The 26,313-nt window shown below is 33.7% G+C and overlaps 1 protein-coding gene across 1 annotated transcript; it reads left to right on the forward strand.

The window, feature by feature from the left end:
* Positions 1 to 3,954: 3,954 nt before the first annotated feature.
* LOC107767434 (uncharacterized) lies at positions 3,955 to 8,595 on the forward strand. The gene is made up of 8 exons (XM_016586443.2): positions 3,955 to 4,168; positions 4,765 to 5,937; positions 6,043 to 6,133; positions 6,234 to 6,391; positions 6,478 to 6,529; positions 7,507 to 7,586; positions 7,669 to 7,762; positions 7,851 to 8,595. Exons 2-8 carry the CDS (start codon positions 4,789 to 4,791, stop codon positions 8,387 to 8,389), a joined length of 2,163 nt encoding a protein of 720 aa, XP_016441929.2. The 5' UTR covers positions 3,955 to 4,168; positions 4,765 to 4,788; the 3' UTR covers positions 8,390 to 8,595.
* Positions 8,596 to 26,313: the final 17,718 nt, after the last annotated feature.

Raw genomic sequence — 26,313 nt, forward strand, 5'->3', positions numbered from 1 at the left:
GTCAGAAGAGGGGTGGAGAGAGGTCTAAGAAGTATTGAGTGAGGTGATTAGGCAGGACATGATGCTACTTTAGCTTACCGAGGACATGACCCTTGATAGGAGAGTGTGGAGATCGAGAATTAAGGTTGTGGGTTGACAGGTAGTTTAGAGTTTCGTCTAGTAATCCCAATATTATTAGCACGAGTCTTGTATTTTGTTGTTCCTAACCCCTTGTTATTTCACATTGTGTCATTATTTCCATCTAGATTGACTCTATTTTTATCGTGTCGTACTTTTAGATTTCTGTTATTGCACGTATCTCCATTTGCGCTCATGTCTAATTACCGTGTTGTTGCTAATGTCTGTTTATTTCTTCATTTTCTCTTCTCTTGAGCCGAGGGTCTTTCCGAAACAATCTCTCTACCGTCACAAGGTAGAGGTAAGGTCTGTGTACACTTTACTATCCCCAGATCCCACTTATGAAATTTCACTGGGCTTTTTGTTGTTGTTGCCCTTTCTAGCAAAAAGAGATTATTTTCTCAAATCCTGTTAACTTGTTTTTAGTTTTAAAATTAATATAATATCTAAAGATGTAAAACACTTGAAAAAAATAACAAATTGGATATTTGAAATCACTCCAAAAATAACAAGTCATTATTAATGAATATGGGTACAAAAACCATAAAGAATGAGGCAACGATCAATCACGTGGCATGACCCCAACTAATTAAATTAAATATTAGTAAATGCCAATAGGTTGGCCTATGGATAAAGCAAAATTACCTGAACTGAAAAGGATAGTAATGCACCGCATATGGTATGGGTTACCTTACTGCTACATAGCATAACATTCTCATAAATGAAAAAGTTGGCCACATGAATGTCTTTATTACGAGCATCCTCCCACTAAAAACTAGCAAAGGAATACTAATATTTATGTTCGAGACGAATTATACGAAAGAAGGGCAACTCTTGAGCAATAGAAAAATTATTTTTATGTGACCAATAGTCACGAGTTCGAAGCATGGAAGCAGTTGCTAATATTTGTTTTAGAGTAGACTTTTTTTAGAGGCGGATCCAAGATTTAAACTTTATGGGTTCAGATTCACAATTATACTATATCTCATCTAATTTAATGGGTTAAAAATTTTATTATTTGATCATACTTAGTGATTTTTTGGGCATAATACAGGATATGAGCAAAAGCTATGGGTTCTGTTGAACCCATAGCTTCTATACTAAATGCGCCTTTGGGCTCTCTACATCATACCTTTAGGGATGCAACACTTTTATAGATTATGCATGCACAAATACGGAATAATTTGTGTACCGAACTGTCCTTTTTTTTTTTTAAACAAAAGAGATATACCGCATGAAATGGAGGTATTGTGTTGCATTAGCGTGTAATAGTTATATGTGAAAATCAATTTTGCTAGTTATCTCATATTATTTTTCTATTTTTCTAAGTTATCATATCAATCTTGATATAAAATATTATTGTCATTGTCTGTAGATTTATTTTACCTAATAATATTAAAATAAATTATATTGCCAATGCATATAACTTAAACTCTGACCTAAAATATTCTGCATGCAATAAAATGAAAGGTCATAGAGTAGTAAACAACAACGGTATTTTGACCAAAGGAAGAGGCAACTATTCAAATATTTATTTTTTTATTTTTGGAGGAATTTTTCTGTTTTTTATACTCCATATGAAGACGAGAATCTATATTATGTTGGGGTCAAACATCAGATATTAACACGCGCTTGTGCTGACATAACATTTTTTCGTACAAATTAGTATAAGAAAAGAAGACTAATTCAACTATGTTAATGGTGGTAATACAACGATTCAAACTAGATTATACATATAATTGTACCTAATATGATACTGGTCAAATTGCCAAATAGATTCTTTTCTATTTTTGGTCCTGAAATGGTATTAGTAGTAGTTTTAACTTTTAAAAAAAAAAAATAATTACTGTGTTTGAAATAAATCTCGACTACTTACTATCTATTAGCATATGCACTAAATAATTTTATTTTTTTAAATGGTTAATCGACTCGATAATAAATAAACATTTAAAAGTGAATAACAAAGAATGTTGGCTGTAAAGTGGAGTGTTGCATAGCATATAGCCATATACCATGGTCCATGCGTAATATTTTTTAGATTTTATTTCGGTGTGATTTTGTAAATAATATATTAATTAATTTATATACTTTTTTTTTTGCTTGGGTGAGGGCAGAGAAAACTGCACCGCAATTTATATACTAATTAATATGTAACTCTCAATATATAATTAAATAAATAGAAGTATGCAGTTCGCCAGAATTGAATAAGGGGTGTGTAGAGTTGGTGATATTAAATTGTTGCCTCACATTTTGGTCAACAATTAATACCTAAGAATATTGTTAGCCTACTTTTGAATTTCATAACTTTTGGCGTTTGCCTATTTTTTTTTCTTTTCTCAACAACATATTACAAGTGTAATTTTATAAAGATAGGAACGAAGTTCATAAATTGAATACATTTTTCTAAAATAGAATTAATTTTGGTTGATTTGCACATTTAAAATTTGAGCTTTTCTTAGTAGTCTAAGGGACAAAACATTTAAGAGAGAACTCGTCTAGTTAAAACCTACTTTAACAAGTTGACAATAAGATAAGAAAAAAATATATATCGTTGAACTTATCATATCCATTGACACAATAAACTCTCTATCTTATGACACTATTAATATTTTGTGAAAACCAAGAAATAAAAATATTTATGAAAACTAGATATTTAAATAGAATAATTTTTTTCAACAACGAGAGAGGGAGATTATTTTCTCTTTTCTGCTGTGAAAGGAGGAGTTGACCGGTTAGAAAAAAGTACAAACATATATGGTGGAAAAATAATAGAAAAGAGATGATAAATGTGTTCTTATTTATCACATTTATTATCATTATTACATTTGCTTGTCCTATAGTATTAAAAGAAACTAAAAAGGAAAAGAAACCTATATATATATATATATATATATATATATATATATATCTCAAATTATAAAAATAATATCAAACAATGAGCCAAATTAAGCTCTTAAACGTGTTAGTGACTTCGTCTAATGCTTGTTTTATGTAAAGCAAATTTGCATCCCACCAAAAGTAGTTATGAGTCAATGAATAAATGAATGAAATTTTTTAAATTAATTATTAATACCTAATAGCCCCACGCAACAATGAGTTTCAATTAGTATAGACACACATTTTATTTTATTAACTATATATATATAAAATTCGAATCGAAAATAACTAATATATCCTTCTATATCATATAAATTACTAAGAAATTCAAAATTGAACGACCTTTTTACCTTTTAATAAAATAATATTCCTCTAATATTTTTGTTCAATGAATCAAGTACTAGAACAACCGGAGGAAGAACCACTAGACTAGCTCCAAAACTTTGAAATTTTAAAATGTTGTGTTAATTTTGATCTTACAACACTAAATGCATCCATAATTTGAATATTATTTATCATTTAATATTTACTCATAATTGAGGTATTTGTAGTTTTCAAAAACAATTAATATTAAGGATAAAATAAGAAAAAAATAATTAATATAGTCTTGAACTTTTAGAATGACAAATAATTTAAGATAACTGTTTTTAGCAACCACGACAGATAATTCGAATTACATTAAAATTAGCAGTATCCACATAAATATTTATAGTTTGTTTTAGATTAAAATTTTCATTTTTTTTAAAAAATTTGTGCCGAGTTAAATCCTGATAAAATGAGACGTATGATTTTTTATTTTGGTTTAATTAAGATTCGAAATTTGTGAAATTTTAAACAATTTAGCACCCAAAAATCACAATAGTTACAACTGTTAGTTGAATGGACACATCATGTCGGGGGTTAAAACTGTCACCTAATTAAATATATACATACAGTAGCGATGGTTTCGTTCCTCAAAATTGAAAGTGACGCCCAAAATTAGAGAGAAGAAATTAACAAAACGACTCACTTTCCTCCTTGTGGCTTTGCCTTTTCGTCAAAATTGGTTCCTTTTTTTATTGAGATTTTCTTACTTGGTCCAATTTTTGTGCTCAGTCTTGATTTTAATTACAGTAGATCAGCCTTTATGTGAACTGATTTCTGGAGGGTTTTCCATAATCACATGGCAGTTCAGGTATGAAAAATCTTGTCTTTATTTCTGAAAATGGTGAATTTTTGTTCATTTTAGTTATTTATTTTGTGTTGACCATTTCTTGATTAGAATATTTTATGAACCCCTTTTCAAATTATGATGAATTATTCTCAAGTACTTGTGATGATGGGTTAATTTCATGGCAGTTCTGGTAGGAAAAATCTCTTATTTTATGTTGAAAATGGTGAATTTTTGTCATTTTAGTTGTAGAGTTGATTAGCATATTGTTTTAGTTATTTCTTGTGTGTTGACCGCATATTGATTGTATTTTTTGAACCCCTTTTTCAAATTATGATGAATTATTCTCAAGTACTTGTGATTATTATGGTCATGTTTGTTGAATTTGATACTCAATTTTGTTTGTTTTCTTGTTTATTGATTATGTATGGGGATTTCTTTTGTTTGGTTAGAAAATTTGTGTTTGGTTTTTGAGTTGTCTTTCCTATTTGATTGGAAATTTAAGTTTTGGCCAGCATATATTGTTGACCTCACTAGTTTTGGGTTGAGGCTTAGTTGATCAGTTGATTGATTGTTTGCTAAATGGCTGTTTTCTGATTTTATTTTCATTTTCTTTCTAGGATTTTGTAGTTTGAGTTCAAAGAATGATGGGAAGTTATAGTGACAGTGAAGAAGAATGTTTCTTTGATAGCCGTGATGACATCACTTCTGTCTCTGATTTGGGTTCTGATTGCAACGAGGCGTGCACTCGTGATGGGGGCGAGGAGTGTGTTTTAGGATATGAGTTTTGGAATAAGGATTTAGAAAGTGTTGATGAACGTCGTGATAGATTTTTGAAATGGTTAGGTTCGAATTCGAGTTGGGTCAGACCTGATGGACATGAACAGAATGATGTAAAAAGAATTAGGGATAGCGGTGAGACCGTGCTGGCGAATTCAGATTCTAGAAACAGTTGTTTCTTAGGTCGGTCGTCTCAATCTTCCCAGTCTAATGAAGCTTTGGAATTGGAGGATGAAGATGCAGCAGAGGCGGGATTGCATTGCAAAATTAGGAATTTGGACAATGGAGTAGAGTTTGTCGTGGATGGATTTGGTCAGGATGGTATGCTTAGCCAAGTACGTGAAGTAGGTTCGAACAGATTGTTCTCTGCTGAAGAGTTCCAGAGAACTCTTGGGTCATCGCCTTTGGTTCAGAAGCTTCTGCGGAGAGTACCAGATGGAATTGATACAGTTGATGCTAAGAAAAAAGCTAAAAAGAGTTGGCTTCAAAAGATCACTGTTGCAACCCATAATAAGGTGAGGTCAATAGGAGACAAAGTGAAGGCTAAGGACTCCAATTTGAAGCCAGGAAATCACATTCATAGAGTCCGGGTCCACACTTGTAGTAAGGAGTCAAAAGAACTGTCCTCACTTTACACAGGGCAAGAGTTCTTAGCACATGAGGGCTCAATCTCAACAATGAAGTTTAGTCCTTGTGGCCAATATCTAGCAAGTGCCGGCAAAGATGGCATGGTGGTGCGCATTTGGAGGGTGATTGCAGATGAAATTCCGAGCAACTTGAATGTTCAGGATAGCGACCCATCTTGTTTATACTTCTCACTGACTCATACATCAAAACTAGCTTCTTTAAACGACAATAGAGAGAAAATTAATGGGTCAAAAATCATGAAAAAGTCGTCGGAATCAGCTTGCGTCGTCTTCCCGCCAAAGATTTTCCGGATATTGGAGAAGCCATTGCATGAGTTCCATGGACACAAGGGTGAGGTCTTGGCCCTTTCATGGTCCAAAAATGGGGTTAGTATAATATCTTTCTGGTTCAAGTATGTCTTTTGTGGTATCCTAGGCTATTTTCCAATCTGAACACGCTGTAATTCATGTAATGGACATCATTTTCTGCAGTATCTGCTGTCATCTTCAGTTGATAAAACAGCTCGTCTCTGGCAAGTAGGGCACGATCAATGCCTTGGCGTTTATTCACATAATAATTATGGTGAGCCTGCACTTACTTTTCATATTAAAGTATTTCCTATGATCTTTCAGTTGGTAGATGATCTTGTTACCAATGTGTAAATGCTGTGTTCTATGTGCAGTCACTTCTGTAGAATTCAATCCAGCGGATGATAACTTTTTCATTAGTGGTTCAATAGATGGGAAAGTACGTCTCTGGGAGGTGCATGGTTGCCGAGTAATTGATTGGACTGATGTAAAAGAAATAGTGACTGCTGTTTGTTATTGTCCCGATGGAAAGGTTTGATTGCATTGCTGTTACATTTTTAAAATTGTACCATAACTTTTAATGCAGTTCTGTTAATTTATTGCTTTTAATTGGTGCAGGGGGGCGTTGTGGGATCCATGGATGGCAACTGTCGTTTTTATGATGTAGTAGGTGCGGACGCATATTTGCTTTTGAATCTTCTCTTTTTGCTCTTTTCCTTTTCCCTCTCATGAGGTCTTCACTCTTATGTCTTAAGAAACTTAAAAAGTCCAGAAATAGATTATGTTTCGTCTTTGAATTGTCTGGAGTCGGTTGTCATGGTAGGTATATTCGCCGAATATATCATTTCCTATTGCACGTTATGCTCAGTGGAAGTATGTTTTCGATGCACTTCTCTTTGTATTTTGTGAGATAAGCTAAATTCGTTGATAGCGTGTTCTTTCCAGAGGTGAGTAGCCTTTGTGTTACAGCAAAGTCTTTTGGCCTACGAATAGCATACCAGTTTTAGTGGTTTGTAGTAATGGGGGAAGATACTCCGCCATAGACTATTGAGTGACCTGTCGAGCTGATCCGACACCAAGTTGGCCGCACCTCTGAGGACTCAGGGGTTTGGGGGAGTGGGTGTGGGCTAGGTATATAGCATAGGACATAAAATCTCCTATGGCTTTTCTTGATTTTACACATTAGTGCTCTCTCTCTCTCTCTCTCACACACACACACATTACGTTGTTGAGGGTGCCTCCCTCTGCAACTTTTACTTGCCCTTTTAAGCTTTTAGCATCTGAATATAAAACAAAGTTAAGGTTTCTTCCTTTTTATGCTAGAAATCCTGGGTAGTTCATTGTTGGTGTAAAATTTGTATATTGGGGCAGAGTTTAACACTTAGTATTTGCCACTTTTAAATAGAAGAGACACTTTGGTGTTTCTCTACGACTTTAGGTATATAAGCGCACCTCCCTATACGTAGTGTAACTATTTTAGTTTAACTATTTTACGTAGTATCTTCCTTTTTAGTTTAACTATTTTACGTAGTGTAGCTTCAACATCGATTAGACAGCTAAATGGTTGAAAGCTATTTTGTTATTTTCTGCTTGTTTCGATCTACTCTCTTTGGCATTTGACACTGTACTATCAATCGTTTGCATTAGGTAATCGGTTGCAGATGGGCTCACAAGTATGCCTTCAAGGAAAGAAGAAGCTTGCTCGCAAAAGAATAACTGGATTTCAGGTATCCTTTTTTTTTTCTTTCCATTTTTGTAATACACGAATTATTTTTGTGCGCTTAAGAGACTACTGTAAACTTCACGCAGTACTGTCCGAACGACTCGAGCAAAGTCATGGTAACTTCTGCTGACTCACAAGTTAAAATACTTTGTGGATCTGATATCATCTGCAAATTCAAAGGTGTGTTTGATGTCTTGATGTGAAATCCATTTGGCGCCAAGCAGATTTATGAGTTTTTTTCTGAAAGTATTTCTTGCTGCGTGTCTAGGAATTCGAAATTCTGGAAGCCAATTTCCTGCATCTTTCACCTCAGACGGGAAACACATTCTCGCAGTTACTGAGGATTCAAATGTTCATATCTGGAACTACACTAACCAGGGCCGGACTACTACAAACAAACCAAAACATGTCCGGTCATCAGAGAGTTTCTTTTCCAACAACGCATCAGTTGCCATACCTTGGTGCGGGTTCAAAACTAATCCAGGAACACTACCTACAAGCTTTTTAGAAAATGGGAATGTCAACGAGAACTCGCTGCCAAAGACTTCAGATTGTTTTTCCCTTGGGCGTGCGTTTTTCTTAGACTCTCTATCTAAGGGCACCGCGACATGGCCAGAGGAGAAGCTGCCTAATCCGAGTCCAGTAACCGTCACCCCTTCAGTATGCAAATCGGAGTACAAGTTCTTGAAAAGTGCATGGCAAGGTGCATTAAGCTCTCCTCATTTATGGGGTCTTGTGGTTGTCACTGCTGGATGGGATGGATGTATTAGAACATTTCTCAACTATGGGTTACCAATTCGTTTTTGAAATCTGGTATTTTGTGTAAATTGTTTTTGTTTGTAAATTAATAGCAATTCTTGGCTTTGTCACCAAAATGGTGCAAAGGGCAAAAGATCCTACTCCTTAGGTTACGAGTATAGGATTGGAGGGGCATATTAGTCACTTTAATACAAGTTGTAATAGTCTTGTTCATTCAATTAACTTATATATTCTTTTATTTGTTTGGAAGAAAAGCTGTGGCCACAGAGGTCCATGGAGAATCATGTGGTATGCCTAAACACAAGTAGTAATAGCACGGGCTAGCCAGTTTTTGGATTGGTGATCGAAAAATAGTCAGCGTTTGTAAAGTTATTAAAAAATAGTTACTATTTTGCTGAAATACGGAAAGTTCTAGAAAAATAACACGGTATAGCCAATTTTCGGACTAGTCATTCAAAAATAGCCGGCGTTTTACGAAGTCAATGAAAAATAGCCACTATTTTACTGTAACAGAGACCGGTCCAGCATAATATACTGGAGTTCGGTGCACCTGTGTATGAACTCCAGCATATTATGTTGGACCGGTATACTTTGCTGATTCCAGTATAATATACTGGAGACTGGAGCACCGATGCTCCAAACTCCAGTATATTATACTGGACAATTATACTTGTTGGAACTCCAGTATATTATGCTGGAGTTCTAGTGTACTTATGCTGGAACTCCATCATGCTGGAGTTCCAGCATACTTATCCTGGAACTCCAGTATAATATGTTGGTGTTCAAGCATACTTATGCTGGAACTCTGGTATAATATACTGGCGTATTTTCCGAGTTTTGAACAATGTTTTCGCTCAGATTTATCTTTACATGAAAAGTGGCTAAATTTCGATTACTTTTGAAACTGGGCTATTTTTGAACGACCAATTGTAAATCTGGCTATTGAATTTCTATGCTGGATAATGGAGCTCCTGCGTATAAACTTCCAGCATATTATGTTGGAAGTCCAGCATATTTGTGAAATTCCAGCACATTATGCTGGAGTTTCATATGTAAAAAATTCGAACTCCAACATGGAACTTTTTCAGATTTTTTAGGATGTTTTGTTTAGATTTTATCTTCACATGAAGAAGTGGTTAAATTTTGATTACTTTTGAAACTGCGGCTATTTTTAATTAATAGTTGTAAATTTGGCTATTTATGATTTCTTTCCCATGGAGAATCATGTGGTATGCCTAAACACACCTTTTTTTTTTTTTTTTTGCTTTTCCACCTTGTGTTCGATATTTGTATTTGAGGTCTGATTAAATTTAAATTTGCATCAAAAATCTCATATTAGGATAAAACGCTTCCTAAGAAAAGGCGAACCCCCAAATTTCTTGCTTCACTTGGAATGTTTTTAACATATGATGGTAAAATTGGCAAAAACATTTTGCTCTCTATTCTTTTCAGTGCACGTGGAATGATAATTACATTAAACACCTTGAGTGGAAACAAATTGGTCGGTTGGTTCAATTTTAGGTCCCTAATAAATACTTGGTGGAAATTTTTTTTCACAATGAAAGATTCCAAAGGCCTTTGTTAATAATAATTCACGCATCTTTGTCCCGCGTATGGTGGACTAAGATTACAGCTAATAAAAGTTTATGGACATTTACGAATTACTCCCAGTTAAGGGTGTTCATAAAAATTCGAAAACTCAAACCAAATCGCAAACCAAACTAAATCGAGCAAAAAATTCGATACTTTTTAGTTTGATTTGGTTTTGGTTTTGAAATTTAAAAATCGATCAAATTTGGTTTGATTTTGGTTTTAATAAAAAAAATCGAACCAAACCGAATATAGGAGTAGCTATTTTAAATTTGTTATTACATATATATATATATATTCTTTTATACAAAGTTTCAAAAAATTTATAGTAAATGTTAATCGTTTGCACTTTTAGTACAATTCTTTACCTTTATATTCTAGTTTGATTAGTAATTTTAATCTATTTCATGTTAAAAATAATATATTTTTAATTGATTCCTTAAATTATTCATTACTATTTGATTCAATTACCAGCAATATATCTTGGTAAATAATAGATTTCTGAAAGGGCAATTGATTTGATAGTGTTAAGTTGAAAATGTGGTCGCCGAAATATGTGTTTGGTAGTGTATGTCTTATATTTTAAAAAAAACGACAATGTGATGACCCAAAAGGTCATCACTTGTTTTAAAACGAAACTTCTGTATTCTGAGGCCTTGAAAACCTCATTTAGAGTCACCTTGATTCGCGTGCGCAGTCCGGGCGCGTAGCCGGAAAGCTTAAATATGAAATTCTGTGAAAAATGATAAAATTTGGTTATAAAATGAGTTAGTTTGACTTCGGTCAATATTTTGGGTAAACTGACCCGGACCCGTGATTTGACAGTCCCGGAGGGTCCGTAGGAAAATATGGGACTTGAGCGTATGCCCGGAATCGAATTCCGAGGTCCCAAGCCCGAGAAATGAATTTTCAAAGAAAATTGTTTTCTGAAATTGTTTAAAGAAAATTTGAAATGAAATTTTAGTATCGGGCCCGTATTTTGGTTCTGGCGCCCGGTACAGGTCTTATATATATGATTTAAGACGTTTCTGTAAAATTTGGTTAAAAACGGACGTCGTTTCACGTGATTCGGACTTGAATTGCTAAATTTGATGCTTGAAGAGGTTTGAGAAAAATTCTTGATTTTGAGGTTTGATTCATGGTTTTTGAGGCTATTTTGGCGATTTGATCGCACGGATAAGTTCGTATGATGTTGTTGAGTTAGTACATATGTTTAGTTAGGAGCCTCGAGAGCTCGGATGAGTTTTTGATAGGTTTCGGGATGCCTTAGGCCTAAAAACACAGTTGTTGCAGGTTCAAAGAAATTTGCAGGTCTCTGAACCCGCTAGCGCAGTCCGCGAGAAATCGTGTGCGACCGCGGAAGGCCAGTGCGGTCCGCGTGAGGTTCGTGTTGTCCGCGGTGGAGAGTTGTGCAGCCGCGGTAGGTTTTGTGCGGTCCGCACAGGGGCTGTAAGGTCGCGGTCCATTTTGTGTGGTCCGTACAGGGCACCTGAGAATAGTATAAATAGACGGGATTTTCAGCTATTTTTCATTTTTCAAAATCCCAAAAACATAAGAGGTGATTTTTCAAACAACATTTCTTCTCCAAATCAATTGTAAGTCATTTTTAACTAGTTTTCTTCAATTATTAACATCTTTTAACATGATTTCAACTTCAATCAATGATTTTCATGGGGAAATTGGGTGTTTTGGATATAACCTAGGTTTTCACAAAAATAGGGATTTGGACCTCGATTTGAGGTCCGATTTCAAAACAAATTACACATTTGAGCTCGTGGGGGAATGGGTAATCGGGTTTTGGTTCGAACCTCGGGTTTTGACTACGTGGGCCCGGGGCGATTGTGACTTTTCTTGGGTAAAACTTTGGAAAACTCATTTTGATGCATTCAAATTGATTCATTTATCGTTTATTGATGTAATTAAGTAACATGTGGCTAGATACGAGCGAATTGGCGGAGGAATCGAGGGGTAAAGCTATAATTGAAGCTTGAGTTGTGTTCGAGGCATCGAGATAAGTGTTTGGTCTAGCCCTAGCTTGAGGGATTAAGAGTTGTGTCCTATTTGCTATTTGTTTCTTGTCGAGTACGACGTATAGCCATGGTGACGAGTAACTATGCGTTGGTGTCAAGTATGACCGTGAGTCTTATCTTGTGATTTTCATGATCTCATTGTATTATTCATGCCTTGGTGAAGATTTCTATTTGTTGTATAAAGAATTGTGACCTATGAACATTGAGGAGCGTTGGCTCCAGTTGTATAATGAATTGTGAAAATATAAGTGATAATCGAAACCCTAGAGCATCGGTTCGAGTTGTGAATTGAATTGTGAAGTAAAAGTGAGAAAGAAAAAAGGTCATTATGTTGCCTCTTGCCGTGCTAGTTGAGGTTTCCTTGCATTGTGTTATTAATTGATATTACTAACGCTTAGGTTGATGATTCTTCGTGTTAGGTGTTGTAACAAGTTTGGTTATAGCTGGGTAGTTAGGTGTTGTAACAAGTTTAGTTATAGTTGAGGTAGTTAGATGTGGAAACTAGTTGAGTTATAGTTAAGATAATTAGGTATTGGAACAAGTTTGGTTATGGCTATTTCTCCCTTGTCGGGACGTATATACTTGTACTGTGGAGTTCCCTTGCCGGGATAGTGTAGTCTATTATTGATCCTTTGCTGGGACGACTAAATTATGATTATTGCGGACGGTATATTTGGAACGGGTTGCGCGCCACAACATTATTGGATATTATATTGGATCGGGTTGCACGCCGCAACAGATATTATATTGGATCGGATTGCACGCCGCAACAGCTATATATGTGGATCGGGTTGCACGGCGCAACAGATATTATATGTGGATCGGGTTGCACGCCGCAACAGCTATATATGTGGATTGGGTTGCACGCCGCAACAATGTTAAATGATAAGGGATCGGGTTGCGCGCCACAACAGTATTGTTATTGTATTGATTGTAGACGTCGAGTTTTTCTCCATACTTTATTAAGTTTCTGATATAATTGATATGTTTCCCGAAGCATGTTTCCTCCTCCCTTTAAAACTGTTGTTACCTGTTTATATCTCTGCTGTATATTATATAGCTGCACAGGTTTATCTAGAGTCTGGTCCTAGCCTCGTCACTACTTCGCCGGGGTTAGGCCAGACACTTACCAGTACATGGGGTCGGTTGTGCTAATACTACACTCTGCACTCTGTGCAGATACCGGAGCGACACTTGATCGGCAGCAGTAGGGGGTCAACCTTCAGTCCACCGAGACACCGAGGTAGCCTTGCAGGCATCCGCAGGCCCGGCGTCTCCTCTATCTTTTAGTATGTTCTATTATCTCATGTATCCGAGACAAACAGTGTTATTTTTCCTTCAAGTTGTTATATGTAGTACTCTTAGTAGTCCGTGGATATTGTGTCACCAGTTTCTGGGTAGAGGCATGTGTCGACTTTCGAACATTTTTGGTTTTATATTTATTTAAGACTTCCGCTTAAATCTCATATTCCGTTGTCATTTAGATGTTTACCACTTGTTAAAATAAGTTGTTAAAACAGAAGAGTTAAAGATTTCTAAGTTCGTGGCTTGTCTAACTTCTACGAGTAGGCACCATCACGACTCCCGAGGGTGGAAATTCTGGGTCGTGACAGACAAATAACGGAAAAAACCGAAAAACCAACACAAACCGAATCGAGAAAAAACCGACTTAATTGGTTTGGTTTGGTTATAATATTTGAAAAATCGACTTACTTGGTTTGGTTTCTTTTTAGGGAAAAACCAATCCAAACCGAACCATGAACACCCCTACTCCCCGTCTCATATTAATAGTCGTGGTTACTAAAAACAGTTTTTTCAAAATATTTATCATTTTAGAAGTTCAAGACAAAATTGATTTTTTTTTCTTTTTACTCTTAATAATAATTATTCTTGAAGATGGAAATAATACATAAATAAAATAATATTCAATGAAGAGAGATTTTATCTTAATACATAAATAAGAGTATAATAGTCTAATCCATTTCCTAATTAATATTTTTTAAGAGGCGTGTAAAAAAAAACACGACAGATAATATGAGACACATGGAGTAGTTAGAAGAGAATTCGTAATTTTGAATTTGAGTTTTAAACCTTAAAATTTGGATAATTGGATTGAGAAAGTTATTATGCTCGATGTTACGAAATAATTGAAAACTATAATATAATTCAAATAATGTTGTTATTCGTATTCAAGAAGTGTTGCAACGGCTGAGTGCACAATTGAAACGTTATTCGCACATCGAACGAGTGGATATTGACAAATATGACGACTCAATTAATCGAACCTAAATAACTCTTTATAAGGAAAAAAGAGTATATACTTTTTCTTGACTTATTAATTAGTAATTAGTATTAGTATCCGCGCAGATGCGCAGACACTAATCTTATCAAATATTTAAGTTATTTGAATTGTATGTAAATAATCTTAAAATTTACACTTTATCAGTAAATGTAGATAATCATTGGATATTAAGTACATGGGAAAAAATTAACCATTTCTTCTATTTTTCTTTTTTGATATCATTCTTGCCGGTGTCATTGGATCCTAAAAATAGTCAGGAACCAAAATAATAACTCATATTTATGGCAAAACAATCAAATGTTGAGACAATGAATGACTCTTTGGATAAGACTTAGCTCTTTTACTACTACTTGAACTCTTATTTGGTGTGTTGATATCTCTTAAAAATTATTTCTTTCTTAAATTTCAGTTTTTAAAACATTATTTTTCAATAGTAATTATTTTTATAATAATGTAATTGAAAATATTATTCTTAATTCAAAACTCATTTTAATTGGCTATCTAAAAATATAAAAAATTCTTTAGCTAGTGAATTTTTTTTTACTCCATTTTGATATTTGACATTAACCATATTAAATATCTGAGTTATTTGAATTATATGTAAATAACCTTAACATTTAAATCTTCTAATAATTATGGATAATTGTCAGATATTAATTAAGAGACACTACATGAAAAAAAAACTAACATTTTCTCCATTCTCGTAGTGATAATTTTATTTTTGCATTATTCTTATAAGTGTAATTGGAACCTAAAAATAGCCACAAAGTGAAATAATAACTCATATTTATAGCAAAGCACAAAGGTTAACACGATATAAACGATTCTTTGATTACGACTTGACTCTTATACTACGACTTGAACTCTTATTTGGTATGATTTTATCTTTCAAAAACTATTTCTATTTTGAAATTTCAATTTCTAAAACTTTATATATTTTAATAATGATTATCTTTATAATGATGCAAGTGAAGATATTATCCTTAATTTAAAATTCACTTTAATCGGCTATCTAAAAATTTAAATGATTCTTTGGCCTCATTTATTTCAGTATGACTCCACATTAAGTTTATCGATATCTCTAGCCCCAAAATTTGAGTTTTTATTACCCTATATATACAAAAATTTTATTTTTTGAATCATTAAATGTTAAATTAGTTGATTATTATTATAAAATATTGCATCTATTGTCTTAAAATTGTCAAGCAGTTTATTTTTTGACACCATACTTGGCTTAACCTCAATGCAAACTACTCAAATTGCATTCCAATTCAAATTCGAATATCATATCAGTTTGTTAGTAATAGAGATTTTATTAAAAACGACACATAATGTAAATTAAAAAAAAATTCTAAGATATCCTTATCTTATAATCTATTTATTTGAGTTGAAACAAAAATATTTGAAATCGATGAGATTAACTTTCAAATATTTTATACTCAACAAAGATGAAACATAAGAAGAAATTTGTTGTAATTTTTTATTTCTAGTTTTAACATTTTTTCCAATATTTATTTTCTTTTATCTTATTTTTTATGTCATTATTTCTTTTGTTACAAAAAATTAATTTATTTCATTATAAAAGGATAAGTTTTAATAAAAATTGTCTACATATGAACTTTAATTATATTTTTAGTCTTTGGTTGAAATTATTTTATAAATTTCTTTTGGCTTTATCTAATCAGCCGAAATAGGTGCTCACCCGACCACTTAAGTAAAAAAATTGAATGATGTATAATTTATATATAATCCATATATAATATGTGTATAATCGTGTGTTGTAGGTAGATCATCTATTTATATTAGCTATAAAAAGTAAACAATAAATATGGCCGAATATTATAAAATATTCCATAAGATTTCGGTTTTTTGAGTTTATCCATGATATAACTTCTATTATAATAATTTTAAAACTATCTATTAATGTTCAGAAATATCTTATCTTTTTATTATCTTTGAATTAAAAAAAAAGTAAAGACGTTTTCCAAAATAATTTGTTTATATTTTTTTAAAAAAATATTTCAAGTCATACCAATTTTTTCTTTATATGTACTCTTTGTTACACTTAAAAGTTGCTATAGAAACTATCAATTAGGAACCAATTTCTCTCTTGTTGAGTTAGAAAAAAAAATCACATAATCTAATGATTCAAAACTAATATTATTCAACGAAAAAAATATTATACCCTTACAATATTGGCTTGACTACAGCTAAATGAAGGGGTTTCAGCTTATACCCTTCAATTCCTTGAATGTGCTAAATTAAAATTAATGATAGCAATTGTATAGCCAAAGTTTTATTATTTTTTTGATGTCCATTTATGCAAATTGACTCTTCAAACAAATATTCTTCAAGAAGAAAAAGGAAACAACTTTTTTTTTCTTAATATTGACTGATTTTGTGATGTTTCTTTCTCCAGCATGTATGTTTACTTTATTATGTATGTAAGTAAACTTTTATTTGGTTTTGTAAACTCTTTTTTGTTATTTAGATAAACATAGACGTGTATCCTATATATTACATTTATTTTTAAAGAATTTTGTTTTATTCAAATCTAGCTATAGTGTTTCAAAGAACTATACTTATAGGATTTTAAATGTGAAAGAGTTTTATAGTTATATGGAGTAGTTTTTTTTTGCTAGAGGCGAAGTAGTATTTAAATAATTAGAAAAAATAACAAAAGTTCCTAACATGGTTGCATATGATCATTAACCGAATTAAGTATGATAACATGATAAAAAAAGATAAATTTTATTTTTAATTTAAATTCGAATTTTAGAACTTTATCTATAAATTCAAAATTTTTAATTTCAAATAAATATTTATATATATATATATATATATATATATATATATATATATTATATTTATATTTAACTAAAATAGTAAAATATAGAATAAAGTTACCATATACTATTGACATTTATTAGCTTGCCGCTTGGCTTAACCATAATGTTATAAAAACAATTATTATTTTCAATCATGTCAAATATTTAAGTTATTTGGATTGTATGAAAATAATATTAAAATTTACACTTTCTCAGTAAATATAGATAATCATTGGATATTAACTACATGAAAAAAATTAACAATTTCTTCTATTTTTTTTTATATCATTCTTGTCGGTGTCATTGGATCCTAAAAATAGTGAGTAAGCAAAATAATAACTCATATTTATGATAAAACAATCAAATGTTGAGACAATGTATAACTCTTTGGATAAGACTTAACTCTTTTACTACTACTTGAACTCTTATTTGGTATGTTGATATATCTTAAAAAATATTTCTTTCTTAAAATTTTAGTTTCTAAAACATTATTTTTCAATAATAATTATTTTTATAATAATGTAATTGAAAATATTATTCTTAATTCAAAACTCATTTTAGTTGGCTATCTAAAAATATAAAAAATTCTTTAGCTAGTGAATTTTTTTACTCCATTTTGATATTTGACACTAACCATGTTAAATATTTGAGTTATTTGAATTATATGTAAATAACCTTAACATTTAAATATTCTAAATAATTATAGATAATCGTCAAATATTAATTAAGAAATACTACATGAAAAAAGACTAATATTTTCTCAATTCTCGTAGTGATAAGTTTATTTTTGCACTATTTCAATTCAAATTCGAATATCATATTAGTTTGTTAGTAATAGTGATTTTTTAAAAACGACACATAATGTAAATTAAAAACAATATTCAAAGATATCCTTATCTTATAATCTATGTATTTGAGTTGAAAAATAAATATTTGAAATCGATGAGATTAACTTTCAAATTTTTATACTCAACAAAGATGAAACATAAGAAGAAATTTGTTGTCATCTTTTATTTCTCGTTTTTAGATCCTTCTAACATTTTTTTCAATATTTATTTTCTTTTATCTTATTTTTTATGTCATTATTTGTGTTGTTACAAAAAATTAATTTATTCCACTATAAAAGGATGAGTTTTAATAAAAATGTCTACATATGAACTTTAATTATATTTTTAGTCTTTGGTTAAAATTATTTCATATTTTTCTTTTGGCTTTATATAATCAACCTAAATAGGTGCCCACCGGACCACTTAAATTAAAAGATTAAATAATGTGTAATTTATATATAATCCATATATAATATGTGTATAATTGTGTGTTGTCGGTATATCATCTATTTATATTAGCTATATAAAGTAAACAATAAATATGGTCGGATTATGTAATATTCCATAGATTTTGATTTTTGAGTTTATCCATGATATAACTTCTATTATAATAATTTTAAAACTCTCTACTAATGTTCAAAAATATCTTATCTTTTTATTATCTTTGAATTAAAAAAAGTAAAGAGATTTTTCGAAATAATTTGTTTTCATTTAAAAAAATATTTCACATCATACCATTTTTTCTTTATATATACTGTTTGATACATTTAAAAGTCGCTATATAAATTATCAATTAGAAACCAATTTATCTCTTGTTGAGTTTGAAAAAAAAACCTTTCACATAATCTAATGATTCAAAACTAATATTGTTCAACGAAAAAAATATTATACACTTGCAATATTAGCTTGACTATAGCTAAATGAAGGAGTTTCAGCTTATACCTTTCAATTCCTTGAATGTGTTAAATTGACATTAATGATAGCAATATGTATAGCCAAAGTTTTGTTATTTGTTTAATGTCCATTTATGCAAATTTACTCTTCAAACAAATATTCTTCAAGAAGAAAAAAGAAACAATTTTTTTTAATATTGACTGATTTTGTGATGTTTCTTTCTCCAGCATGTATGTTTACTTTATTATATATGTAAGTAAACTTTTATTTGGTTTTGTAAACTCTTTTTTGTTATTTAGATAAACATTGTCATGACCCGGATTTTTCACCTTCGGGAGTCGTGACGGCGCCTACTAATGAGAGCTAGGCAAGCCAATCCTTAACTGCTTACTTCGTTAACAATTACTTCTTTTAACAATTATCAGCGATAGTATGAAATCAACGGAATTAACTAAATATGCGGAAGACTTAAATTTAAAGAGACTAAACAATAATGCGAGAATCAACATATGCCTCTACCCAAGAACTGGTGTCACATTACTCACGAACTTCTAAGAGTGCTAAATACAACCGTTTGAAAGAAAATATAAACTGTTTGTCTCGAACATATGAGATAACACACGGAAATAAAATATAGAGGAGACGTTGGGCCTGCGAACGCCTGCAAGGCTACCTTAGTGTCTTATTGGACTGAAGGCTGGCTCCCGCGCTACTGCTGCTATCCAAAACCTGGATCTGTGCAAAAGAGCACAGAGCGTAGCATCAGCACAACTGACCCCATGTGCTGGTAAGTGTCTGGCCTAACCCCGGTGAGGTAGTGACGAGGCTAGGACCAGACTCCAGATAAACATGTACAGTTATATAATATATGGCGGAAAAGTAAACAAGTAATAAGCAGTTAAAGCTGGGGAAGGGGAACATGCTTCGGGGATAGCAGTTAAAAGAAATAACAGGGAATAATAAGGAAGCTAGCACTATAACTTCTATCACAAATGAAGAAAATAAAGGCAACTTTCACTTCAGTTTTCTCTTGTTGCGGCGTGAAACTCGATCCCATTTCTCATATCTCGTGGTAGGCGTACCACCATCTCCCATTTCATTCTTTCTCGTGGTAGGCGTATCACCAGCTCCAATTTCATTATATCTTGTGGTAGGCGTACCACCCGCTCCCATTTTATAATATCTTGTGGTAGGCATACCACCCGCTCCCATTTCATAATATCTTGTGGTAGGCGTACCACCCGCTCCCATTTCATAATATCTTATGGTAGGCGTACCACCCGCTCCCATTTCATAATATCTTGTGGTAGGCGTTCCACCCGCTCCCATTTCATAATATCTTGTGGTAGGCGTACCACCCGCTCCCATTTCATAATGTCTTGTGGTAGGCGTACCACCCGCTCCCATTTCAGTTCATCACACAATCACAAGAAATCCCGGCAAAGGAACATAAGTAATATAATAACTTCCCGGCAAGGGAACATAAGTAATATAATAACTTCCCGGCAAGGGAACAAGGATATCGAAATAGTCATCCCGGCAAGGGAGAATCAGCTATAACCAATCTCACTTTGCTAGTACTCAATTCAATTAATGGAAATATTAATCATAGAGGATCATTAATTAAAGTATACAAGGCGTCATTCAAAAACACAACAACTTTCAAGTTAAGACCCACGGTCATGCTTGACACAAACGTATAGATACTCATCACCATGCCTGTACGTCGTACTCAACAAGAAGCAAGTAGAAAATATGACTCAATTCCTAATCCATCAAGCTAGGGTTAAACCAAACACTTGCCTCGATGCCTTGAACACCACTCATGTCTCAATTATAGCTTTACCTCTTGATTCCACCACCAATCCGCTCGAATCTAGTCATAAGTTACTTAATCACATTAATAAACGCTAAATGAATCAACCCCAATGCATGAAAATGAGTTTTCCAAAGTTTTACCTAAAAGTCAAAAATCACCCCCGGGCCCACGTGGTCGAAACCTGAGGTCAGACCAAAACTCGTTTACCCATTCCCCCCACAAATTCAAATATATGGTTTGTTTTGAAATCGGACCTCAAATTGAGGTCCAAATCCCTAATTTTAAAAAAACCTAGGTTCTACCCAAATCACCCAATTTCCCCATGAAAATCTTTGATTTGAAGTTGAAATCATGTTAAAAGATGTTAAGAAGTGAAGAAAATAAGTTAGAAATCACTTACCAAGCCTAAGGCATCCCGGAACCTACTAGAAACTCACCCGAGCCCTCGGAACTCTAAACCAAGCATGCATACTACCTCAAAAACACCCTACAAGCATATTCGTGTGATCACATAACCAATATAACATCATGAACATCGAATTGAGCCTCAAGAACAATGAAATTTCTCAGATTTCCTTTTAAACATCAATTTTCCCAATTTGGGTCCGGATCACGTCAAACGACGTCCGTTTTTAACCAAACTTTACCGGAGTGATTCAAAACATATATAAGACTCGTGCTGGGCGCCGGAACCAAAATATGGGCTCGATACCATTGCTTTCTAATCAGATTTCATTTCAATTTTCTTTAAACATTTTCAGAGAACAATTTCACTTAAAATTCATAACTCGGGCTGGGGACCTCGGAATTTGATTCCGGGCATACGCCCGAGTCCCATATTTTCCTACGGACCATCTGGGACCGTCAAATCACGGGCCCGGATCCGTTTACCTAAAATGTTGACCGAAGTCAAATTTATTCATTTCGAGGTCAAAACTTAGCAATTTTCACAAGATTTCACATTTAATCTTTCTGGCTACGCGCCCGGACTGTGCACACAAATCGATGCGACTCTAAATGAGGTTTTTAGGGCCTCGGAGACAGATTTCAATTAGAAACAGGTGATGACCCTTTTGGGTCGTCACATAGACGTGTACCTTATATATTATATTTATTTTAAAAGAATTTTGTTTTATTCAAATCTAGCTACAGTATTTCAAAGAACTATACTTATAAGATTTTAAATGTGAAAGTGTTTTATAGTTATATGGAGAAGTTTTTTTTCTAGAGGCGAAGTAGTATTTAAATATGAAAAATAACAAAAGTTCCTAACATGATTGCATATGATCATTAACCGAATTAAGTATGATAACATGATAAAAAAGATAAATTTTATTTTTAATTTAAATTCGAATTTTAGAACTTTATCTATAAATTCAAAATTATCTTTTAATTCAAATTTTGTATATATATATATATAATATTTGTATTTAACTAAAATAGTCAAATATAGAATAAAATTACCATATACTATTGACATTTAAAATTATTATAATAGAAGTTATATAATGGATAAACTCAAAAAACCGAAATCTTATGGAATATTTACATAATATCCGATCATATTTATTATTTACTTTTTATAGCTAATAAAAATAGATGATATACCGACAACACACGATTATACACATATTATATATGGATTATATATAAATTACACATCATTTAATTTTTTAATTTAAGTGATTGGGTGAGCACCTATTTAGGCTGATTAGATAAAGCCAAAAAAAAATATGAAATAATAAATTATTTCATATTTTTTTTTGGCTTTATCTAATCAGCCTAAATAGGTGCTCACCCAATCACTTAAATTAAAAAATTAAATGATGTGTAATTTATATATAATCCATATATAATATGTGTATAATCGTGTGTTGTCGCTATATCATCTATTTTATATTAGCTATAAAAAGTAAACAATAACTATGGCTGGATTATGTAGTATTCCATAGATTTCGATTTTTTGAGTTTATCCATGATATAACTTCTATTATAATAATTTTAAAACCTCTACTAGTATTCAAAAATATCTTATCTTTTTATTATCTTTGAATTAAAAAAAGTAAAGAGATTTTTCGAAATAATTTGTTTACATTTAAAAAAAAGATTTCACGTCATACCAATTTTTTCTTTATATATACTCTTTGTTACATTTAAAAGTCATTATAGAAACTATCAATTAGAAACCAATTTATCTCTTGTTGAGGTTGAAAAAAAATGTGACGACCCAAAGGGTCATCACCTGTTTTTAATTGCATTCTGTGCTTCCGAGGCCTTGAAAACCTCATTTGGAGTCACCTCAATTTGCGTGCGCAGTCCGGGCGCGTAGCCGGAAAACATAAATATGAAATTCTGTGAAAATTATGAAATTTGAGTTTAAAATGAATAAATTTGACTTCGGTCAATATTTTGGATAAACGGACCCGGACCCGTGATTTATGGTCCAGGAGGGTCCGTAGGAAAATATGGGACTTGGGCATATGCCCGGAATCAAATTCCGAGGTCCCAAGCCCGAGAAATGAATTTTTAAGTAAAATTATTTTCTGAAAATATTTAAGGAATTTTGAAATGAAATCTGATTAGAAAGCAATGGTATCGGGGCCTTATTTTGGTTCCGGCACCCTGTATAGGTCTTATATATGTTTTAAGTCATTTTTGTAAAATTTGGTTGAAAACGGAGTCCGTTTGACATGATTCGGACCTAAATTGCTAAAGTTGATGTTTTATGAAGTTTGAGAAAAATCCTTTGATTTTGAGGTTTGATTCATTATTTTTGAGGTTATTTTGGCGATTTGATCGCACGGATAAGTTTGTATAAAGTTGTTGAGTTAGTACATGTATTTGGTTAGGAGCCCCGAGGGCTCGGGTGTGATTTGAATGTGATTCGGAGGGTTTCAGACTTAGAAAATGTTGCAGGTTTCTTAGCTGTTGGGTTTCTGGTACTTCCTTCTTCGCGTTCGCGGGAGTACCCATGCGAACACGATGGGTTAATTATTGCTGAAGGAATTATCTTCTACGTGAACGCGAGGCTTTGGGGTGGATAACCCTTCACGAACGCGGTCCTGGCCACGCGAAGGCCAATTGGGCCTGGGCAGGGGGTGGGGTAGTTGTCTTACGCGAACGCGAACCCTTGGACGCGAACGCGAGGACTCGAGGAGATTACTCTCCGTGAACGCGAGCCCGTGTACGCGAACGTGAAGGCTCACCCAGCCTGACCATCGTGAACACGAAGGGTCAGTCGCGAACGCGAAGGGCATTTTTGCCCAGTGATTTTAAAAAGGCCAAAAACAGAACACTTTCGGGATTTTATAAAAAATTCACAGACCTCTTCTTCTCCAAAGCTCTTAGGCGATTTTTGAAGCTTCTCTTCACCATAATCTCTTAGGTAAGTAATCTTTAACTTGTTTTGTTCATTTTCCATCAACACCCACTAGATATTTAGGCCTAAAACATGTAATTAAGGGTAGAATTAGGGTTTTGGGTAGAGTCAGGGCTTTTTGATTATTTGTGATTTAGACCTCTTTTTGGGGTCGGATTTGAAAATAAATTATATATTCGGGCTCGTTGGCGAATGGGTGATCGGGTTTTGGTCTAAACCTCGTGTTTTGACCAAGCGGGCCCGGGGTCGATTTTTGGGATTTTGGGAAGAATGATTGGAAAGTTATAATTGAACATTGGAATTGGATTGTTTAGCACTTACTGATGATATTGTGTCAATTATGTATAGATTCGGTTGGGTTGGAGCCGAATTTGAGAGGAAAAGCGGTGTTCGAGGCTTGAGTTGGCCGTGAAAGTTCGAGGTAAGTGTTCGGTCTAACTTCAGCTTGAGGGATTAGGAGTTGAGTCCTATTTGCTACCTGCTTCTTGTTGAGTGCGACATATAGGCATGGTGACGAGTATCTATATATTGCTGTAGAGCATGACCGTGAGTCTTAATTTGAACGTTGTTGTGCTCTTAGATGGCACTACTTTAATTAATGATCTCCTATATTGAGTAAAGATTGATTTTATCCTCGTAGATCTTAGTTATGATTGAGTATTGTCATTAATTGAGCTGAGTACAAAATGAGTTAGGATTTGGTTATAGCTGATTCTCCCTTGTCGGGATGACTGTTTCGATATTGTTGTTCCCTTGCCGGGAAGTTATTATATTATTTTAGATCCCTTGCCAGGATTTTTTGTAATTTTGTGATGACTTGTAAATGGGAGCGGGTGGTATGCCTACCACAAAATATAATGAAATGGGAACGGGTGGTACGCCTACCACAAGATATGATGAAATGGGAGCAGGTGGTACGCCTACCACAAGATCGATGAAATGGGAGTAGGTGGTACACCTGCCACGCGATATAATGAAATGGGAGCGGGTGGTACGCCTACCACGAGATATAATGAAATGGGAGCGGGTGGTACGCCTACCGTGAGATATAATGAAATGGGAGCGGGTGGTACGCCTACCACAAGATATAATGAAATGGGAGCGGGTGGTACGCCTACCAAAAGATATGAGAAATGGGATCGGGTTGCACGCCTGTAACAAGATGAAACTGAAAGTTGCCTTATTTCTTTTTATCTGTGTTAGAAGTTAAATTGTAATTTCCTTATTATTCTTTGATATTCTGTTTTATCTGCTACCCCCGAAGCATGTTCCCCTTCCCCAGTTTTGATTGCTTATTACCTGTTTATTTTTTTTGCCATATATTATATAACTGCATAGGTTTGTCTGGAGTCTGGTCCTAGCATCGTCACTACCTTGTCAGGGTTAGGCCAGGCACTTACCAGCACATGGTGTCGGTTGTGCTGATACTACACTACACTCTGTGCAGATACTAGAGTAGCCTTTGGTGAGCAGCAGTAGCTCGGGAACCAGCCTTCAGTCCACCGAGATACCAAGGTAGCCTTGCAGGCATCCGCAGGCCCAGCGTCTCCTCTATCTTATTCATATTCTGTTATCTCATGTATTCGAGACAAACAATGCTATATTTATTTCAAACGGTTGTATTTAGTACTCTTAGTAGTCCGTGGATGTTGTGACACCAGGTTCTGGTTAAAGGCACGTGATGGTCTTTGAGACATTTTCGTTTTCTATTTATTTAAGACTTCCGCTAAATTTCATATTCCGCTGTTATTTAACGGTTTATTTCCTTGTTATTATAATTGGTAAGAAGTTTTAAAATAAAGGAGTTAATGATTTCTAAGTTCATGGCTTGCCTAGCTTCTATGAGTAGGCGCCATCACGACTCCTGAGGGTGGGAATTTTGGGTCGTGACAAGTTAGTATCAGAGCTCTAGGTTACATAGGTCTAACAATTCATGGACAAGCTCAGTAGAGTCTGAGGGATCGGTACAGAGACGTCTGTATTTATCCCCCAGAGGCTACAGAGTTAGGAAAACTTCACATTTGTTCTTTCCCGTCGTGCGGTTTTGTTTCTCGATGCTAATTAAACTTCTACTCTGTTCTTTCGCAGATGGAGAGAACACATGCTTCTTCATCTACCGCTCAGTAGCCCAAGCCCCCAGCATTTTCTCCCACGAGGGGCAGAGGGCGAGGGCGAGGTAGGGGTAGAGCTCAGCCCCGAGTAGAAGCCCCAGTAGCGGAGCCTCAGGTTGAGTTTGATAATGAGGTTCCGGCCCCAGCAGCTCCGGTGAGCCCAACTCAGATCCTAGGGGGGTTTATTGCTAC

Source organism: Nicotiana tabacum, chromosome 1 (assembly GCF_000715075.1).
Source record: "Nicotiana tabacum cultivar K326 chromosome 1, ASM71507v2, whole genome shotgun sequence".
NCBI classification, from domain to species: Eukaryota; Viridiplantae; Streptophyta; class Magnoliopsida; order Solanales; family Solanaceae; genus Nicotiana; species Nicotiana tabacum.